Raw genomic sequence first — 7,233 nt, forward strand, 5'->3', positions numbered from 1 at the left:
ATCGCTTCCTCCTTTTCAGAACAATTCAGCTGAGGAGCCTCTATCACCAGCCTCCATCAGACCCCGGCGAGGCCAGGCAATCACTTTCCCAGATTACTTGTATTTAATACACAATGCATCATAAACCAAATCCCTCATCCTGACAGGGAGAAAATAGAACAGCTCATAGCTTGAGCTTTCCCAATTTATGGCTAAATTAAAAAGGCTTCCAACAATGGACAAGTCGAGGAATGGCAGGAAATCGATGCGCGGCGGACCGGGGTCTCTTTGCGGTTCTCAAGGAGCGCGGGTATGGGAATCTTTGACGAGGGCCGCCGTATTTACACATGATTTTTTTTCCTGTCCTTCCTCCGCTCCTGCCCTGCGATTTCATTAAACAATGGACATTATCTGGACCTTGAGTTCAATGTCAAAGATAGGCCAGGGAGACATATTCATCTTCATCAGAGTCATTAGAGTCCCGTCAGTGGATTGCGTTTGTTACATGCGCTGGGCTCCAAGAGTCCAGGAGTCTCACTCTTAAAAATAAGGGACTAATGCAAAATGAGATCATTCAAGTTCGCAAGTTCTTTAGAAACTTAAAAAACCGGGTTAAGCGCTTGTTAAAACTGAATTTTTTTTAATAGTTCGCTAGATTTAAAATATAAATAATGCAAACCAAATCGTGAATAATAACCACCTAGTGTTGAAAAAGTATTGCACGGAAAAGCATTTAATTTTATGGAGATGTCAAAATAGTAGGAAATGATTTTCCTGCTCATAATAAACTTGAAGTTTGCGATTCTTTTTATTTATTATTTTTTGGTGAAATATTGCATTTGCTTTGTGTGAAGAGGTGGGCAGGATTGATTTCGCTTTGTGTCGTATTCAGTCGTGGGCTGTCTAGGAGCAGGTGTATTGTGCACGAGGGGATCGAGAAAGAAGATACAAACGATTAGGCTATTTGAAAGGTTAAGGTAGCTCTGTGTGTGTTTACTAAAGCTAAACGCAAATGTTAGTTCTTAAATGAGTCGTAATGTTAATTGCACGTCATTTAGTTGGAAAGAAACAACAGTGTTACACCTCGGCGCACTTTCACTTGCGCGAGCCTCCCTCGTTTTCGTGACCTTCCCCCGCGAGCAAAGCAAGCTGGGAGGGAAAACGCCGCAGATTTCGGGATTACTGGATGCCTTCATTAAAGCAGGGAGATTCGGGTCCATCCACGAGCAGCCCCGTCCCGACCTCGCGCTGACCTCGCCTCACCGAGATCGTGGAGGAGCCTCGCGCAACCTCGCGTGGAGGTCCCCCCTCCCCTCCTCCTCCTCCTCCTCCTCCTCCTCCTCAGCGCATCTCCCTCGCATGGGACAAGAGAGGATCCACTTGAACGGGACAGACAGAGACACTCCTACGCGTTCAGGTCACTGAAGGTGGACGATCCTCGCCGTCCTTCTGTTCCTTTTTGCCAGGAAGAGAGACAGTGACTAAAACCGCCAGCCAGACCGAACGACACCTGGGGACTTTCAACGGAACGATTCGTGGAAGGACGGACTGAAGTTGGACAAAGTTTTTGTCCGCGGGGGAAATGAGCGTGTCGTCCGCGTGATAAGAGCAAAACGAGAGGAGAGAAGCGGCGATTTGTTTTTCTTCAGCAAGAGACACGGATACATGCCGCAAACACAGCGGTCGCGCACGAGCTTCATTCGGGGCTGTGTGAGTTTTTTGGGGCAGTTTCATGATTCATTTTCCCAGTGAGATTTCCACGGAGTTCTTAAGGTAGGCGGTTTATGTTCTTATATCAACGTTTCTCTCTGACAAGCCGCGAATTAATGGTCAAATAAAAGTCTGTTCATCCTTCACCTTTGAACTTGTTTAATTGTGTCGAGACGAAGGGCTTTGGTTCTTTGCTCTGAAGCGGAACGCTTAAATGCTATGCGTGTCGCTAAGATCTCTAGCTTTTTATTATTATTATTATTATTTTCTTTGTCTATAGATTTTGTACTTTTGTAGTATTTGTTTTTTTTTCCCCTGAGTAACTGATTTTTATTTACTTTTCAGTTGAAACTTGTTTTCTGAGCAATATTTCACGTTTTGTTTTTGTTTTCCAAATGAAACGAATTTTGTTCAATGAAGGATGCATTCTCATCACAATAGAAAATAGAACCGAAAGTTATTACAGCTGACAAATGTGTCTAGTTTTACGAGTTTAGTTTGTAGTAATTAAAAAAAAAAAATTCTACAAAAGCACATTGTTTTAAAAAATCTCTCTCTAGACACTTGAAATACGCTTTTGCTACATAGCTATGCACTTTCTGACATTTTGTTTCTATCTATTTATTTCAACACAAATTCGTTTTTTTAGAGTTTGCGTGCGGTGGATTTATTTGGCCTTAAACTACATAAACTCAAAGCCTAAATATTAAAGAAATGTTTAGTTTGCTCTTAAAATGCAACTGTCTCGTTTTTTCTCTGTTAATAATTTGTTTGTATTCGTTACACTTGACGGAAAGAGCGAGAGAGTTTGTAGGGACTGTAACGGTAGTTTGGCAGCTCTGTGAAAAACAAACCCGTTATTTTAGTTTCAAGAGTTTTGGCAGAAAATGCAGCAATGTGAAGACTGTTACTGGGCAGACTGAAAGTCTGTGTCTTTATAAAAAAAAATGTGTCTTTGCAAAATCTTTTTGTTTGCATTCAAATCTGCAATTTAGACCATTTTAAAGCATTTCCATTTTACTTTTAAATGTATTGTAAAACCTTTAAATTGTTTGCTATGGATATTTGCTGAAAAACTAAAGATAGACTAACTACTAACTAGGTACTGAAAGTGTATAAATTGTATGTATATAATTTTTGTGTCTATTTCGCAAAACAATACTTTAAATTCAAAAACGCATTGTGGTGTTGATGTGTAAAACTTACTTGAAAAGATGCCAGTTAGCTGAGCCACTATAAGATGTTTAAGATGGAGTTAAGAATTTTGTTTTGTTTGTGACATTCGCTTGATGACTAAAAAGCAAAGGTGAAGAGGCTGTGAATGAGGGAGAGAAGCAAAGTGTGCAAAGAAGATGTTGTCAGAGAGTGTGTGAGTGTCTTAGAGAAAAGGTGTGTGTGTGTGTGTCAATAAGTTTGACTTATCTGTATCCCTGTTTTCTAAGCCTCAGTGGGTGGCATGAGATTTTAGTCACTGCACAGTAATCAAGATCAAAGACTGATCTCTCTCTCTTCTCTTTCTCTCTCAGGGCGAGCAGACCGGTTTGGATGGGCGCGTGTGTGATAGCAGGAGCTGGCTAAGGCACGTCCAGATCTCTCCATCCACCCACCAACACAACCTCACAGCCTGCCAGATACATGAGCAGGTACGTGGAGAACACACACACACATGTCTGGTTTGCTATCCTTGTGGGGACTCTCCATAGGCGTAATGGTTTTTATACTGTACAGACCGTATATTCTATTGCCCTACACCCACCCTACACCTAAACCTACCCCTTACAGGAAACTTTCTGCATTTTTAGATTTTCAAAAAACTTAATTCTAATTAGCTTGTTTACCCGTGGGGACCACAATTTAGGTCCCCACCGTGACACAAGTCCCCATGAGTCTGTGTGTATTCAGGTTTAAGTCCCCACCAGAATAGAAAAACAGGTACACACACACACACACACACACTAAGAGCACCTGCATGGCCGACATAATGAAGTGTTTAAAGGTGTTTCTCCTATCTTTAATAGCAGATTCCTTCTGCATTTTCGTTCTAGTTCTATGTGTGTCACTGTGTTTTGGTCTTTTGTATCTTGGCTGTAGCGTGAAGGACCACAGGCCAGGATCACACACACACCCACACTCACTCTTTCGGTCAAGCATGATGATAATCACACATTTTGTATCTTTGCACTCGGATATGAGGGACGACAAATTCCTGAATCCTTATGGAGTGAAAGAGAGTTAGAAAGAGACTCTCAAAGAGAGAGAGAAGTCAAAGAGAATGAGTCACATCCATAAATTCACAGCTTTTATTCACAGTATTTTACACACCACAAAATTTTACTGTTTACCTTTTATTTTCTTCCTTGGTTGAACCAATTCTGTGAGGTTAGTTTGTCATTTTTGTGTGTTTAAAAGGCAGCTTTTTAAATGTAAACGTTTTCTGTCCATATTTCAAGAGAATCTGAGTAGTCTACACTCTTAAAAATAAAGGTGCTTCAAAAGGTTTTTCAAGCGATGCCATAGAAGAACCATTTTTGGTTCCACAAAGAACCATTCAGTCAAAGGTCCTTTAAGGAACCATCTCTTTCTTACCTTTTTATAATCTGAAGAACCTTCTTTCACCACAAATAACCTTTTGTGAAACAGAAAGGTTCTTCAGATGTTAAAGGTTCTTTATGGAACCATTTAGACAAAAAGGTTCTTCTATGGCATCGTGAAGCACCTTTATTTTTAAGAGTGTAGTAGGATTAAGATAAACTGGATTAAATGCGTTTCACTGAGTTATACTGAACTGAGTTTGACTAGATTCAATTATATTGTAAACTGAGTTGAGTTGGTCTGAATTGAACTGAGATTAAACTGAGTTGAGATGTATTGGATTTAACTTTTAAGTCAAGTTGAGCTGGATTCAATTAAGATGAGCTGAGTTAAGCAGGATTAAACTTAGTTTTATTGAGTTAAGTGAGTTGAAATAAATTAATATGAGGCAAACTGAGATCAAATAGATTAAATTAAGATTAGTTAAAGCAAAATAGGCCGGACTGGAATAAACTGAGATAGGTAGAGATGGACTGTATCAAATTCAGACTGCATTGATCTGGACTAAGTAGATTTAAGTGGAGATTAGCTGGGTTGGATTGGGTTGAGTTGAAGTTTTGTCGTGCTTTCTTGAACCACTACACAGCACAGCAAGCTAAATCTAACGAAACAATAATCACGTGATCAGTTCATGCTATCAGGATTATTTTGGAGATCCCAAATCGCATAGTGAGATATTCAGTGAACCCAGTTATTATGAAATGAACTTACCGTTTGCCTGTCTACAGATAACAAAAGAACCCTTGAAGCACCAGTCGGCCTTTTCAAATGAAATGACGTATGTTGAGGATTCATTTAAATGTTAAACAGGCCTATTGTATTTTCCATATTCAACTTTACAAAATGTGAGATCCACTAGAAGAATCAAATCCAAACGTTTCTCAATCTAAAGTGTAATTTTGATATTTGATGAGTAATAAAGAAGCTGGGTCTAGATTTTCTAAATATTTTACTTTTCTAAAGGTTTACATAAAGAGAAACTAAGAGAAAGAGAGGAAGAGAACCTGTTCAGACACAGCATTATGATATGCGACATAATTGTTCAACTATGACACCTTGTCATAACAAAGAGTTGGGCTTAGACTTTATGGCTTCCGGCATCACACATGTTTTTATAATCATGCTGTACCTCCTTATAGCGACAAAACCTGGAGAGAGAGATACAAAAGACTGACCGTTATCAGTTTTCATAAAGAATAGATTTTGGCTGCGTGGAGGTAAAAGAATGCATTCTTCTTTTTCCTTTTTTGCACTGACAGCCTTCTTTAATTTATTCCTTAAGGTGTTATCTAGAATTGTTGGATGGATTTTGATTGTGTTGCTATTTAAAGCTTAATTATTGTTATTTAAAACTGGGAGAAAACAAGAAAATCGGTGTGAAACAAAATGCTAGATTCATCATTTTGATTTAGCTGTTTAACACTTAAATATTCTTTGTTAAATGTTACCTAGAACAATTAGCATGAAGAAAATCCATGGCTGGACAGATATTGATCAACTTGGACACAAGGAACGCTGATCGTCTGATTATTCCAGCTTATCACTCGTCACCTTTACACTGAACCTGGGGAAGGGGAAAGGGGGATTTCAGTGTGAGGCGTTGGTCTGTGTGAGAGTGATTTTCATTCCTACAGTGCTGAACGAAGGATCTAATGGACCTGTTTATCAGGACATCAGTGGACTAACATCCGTTTCTCATAGACACTTACACAATAGAGCCGAGCTATGTGAGTGTATGTGTGTGCGGTGCTTGTAATATGAAGTGACCTCTCTTACTTGGAGAGGAAAGTCTTAGACTGTTTGCTTCAGTAATAGCAGAAGTCAAGGTAACAATTATCTAGTGCACTTCTCAGTGCCCTCAAAGTCAAGTGCAAGTGCCTGTGTATCTTAAAGTCTTGGAAAGATAAGTCCTGATGATAAACGTTTGATTTGTCTTCTGTGGTTCAGTATGGGTCAAAATGTGCATTGAGGTCTGGGTCAATGTGTTATTATAAGCCACTGAAAGTTAATAAGTTTACAACCTTCACTTATCAGTTAACCTGAAACGGCCAGACATCCTAACCCAGACACATTCACATATTTACCTAGCTTTCCAATGAGGACGTACCATAAAGATAATTATGCGTACAGACTAACCAAAACCGCATCACCTAAAAAAATAAATGATTAAAAATTATAATTTTTTTCTTCCAATGTGTGTGTATTTATTTATTTATTTTCTTTTTAGTATATTTAATGTTTATTTTTATATTAAATTTAATTACATTATATTACATATTTTATTATTTTCATATTTCTATATATGTATTTATATGCATATACTTAATTTCATTTTACCTTTGGGAACACCCAGGGAGTGAGTGAGTGACTGAGTGACTGAGTATTATTATTTATTTTATTTAGTTTAGTTTTGTTTTATTTTATTTTAAGCTATTTTTTTTATTTTTTTATTTTTACCTTTTGGAACGTCCATGGATTTATTTATTTAGTTAGTAGTTATAGTAGATTTACTATATACTATACTTTATTTAAACATCCAGAGTGAATTTTTCATATCTAGTAATTTTGCTAGCTGTAGTAACATTGTCCTGATATTTAACGTTCTGTTGTGGAAAGCACTCAAAAGTCCTCCTGATAATATGCATTCATCCTCAGAACAGTGTGTGTGAGCGTGTGCACACACACTTCTGTGGCATCTTAAAAAAGACTTGCAGGTTGGTACTCACCCTTGGCACTGAAGAATCAGACCACGGCCCAGAATGGGTTGCCAGGAGTGATGCCCAGTAAACTCCCCTGATCTCTGAGCTTGGCTGGCTCGCTGCGTCCTCGACCAACAAGTTGTATGAGTGTGTGTTCCCGTATCATTTACCCCATGGCCCCTCACACCGCATTTGAACAGCTCTGACATTGTCTCGTACTCACAATATTATTGTGGCCCTTTGCTCCCTGTCT

At 38.7% G+C, this 7,233-nt stretch overlaps 1 protein-coding gene across 1 annotated transcript in view; it reads left to right on the forward strand.

Moving 5' to 3' along the window:
* Window positions 1-1,364: 1,364 nt before the first annotated feature.
* Window positions 1,365-7,233, forward strand: part of LOC107582226 (MDS1 and EVI1 complex locus protein EVI1-like) — a 30,040-nt gene continuing 24,171 nt past the window's right edge. Inside the window, exons 1-2 of the mRNA XM_016267977.1 lie at window positions 1,365-1,689; window positions 3,216-3,332. Coding sequence (XP_016123463.1) covers window positions 1,645-1,689; window positions 3,216-3,332 — 162 coding nt within the window. The 5' untranslated portion in view covers window positions 1,365-1,644. The remainder of the gene's footprint in view (window positions 1,690-3,215; window positions 3,333-7,233) is intronic.

This window comes from Sinocyclocheilus grahami, unplaced genomic scaffold (genome assembly GCF_001515645.1).
Source record: "Sinocyclocheilus grahami isolate Dianchi unplaced genomic scaffold, SAMN03320097.WGS_v1.1 scaffold42.1, whole genome shotgun sequence".
NCBI classification, from domain to species: Eukaryota; Metazoa; Chordata; class Actinopteri; order Cypriniformes; family Cyprinidae; genus Sinocyclocheilus; species Sinocyclocheilus grahami.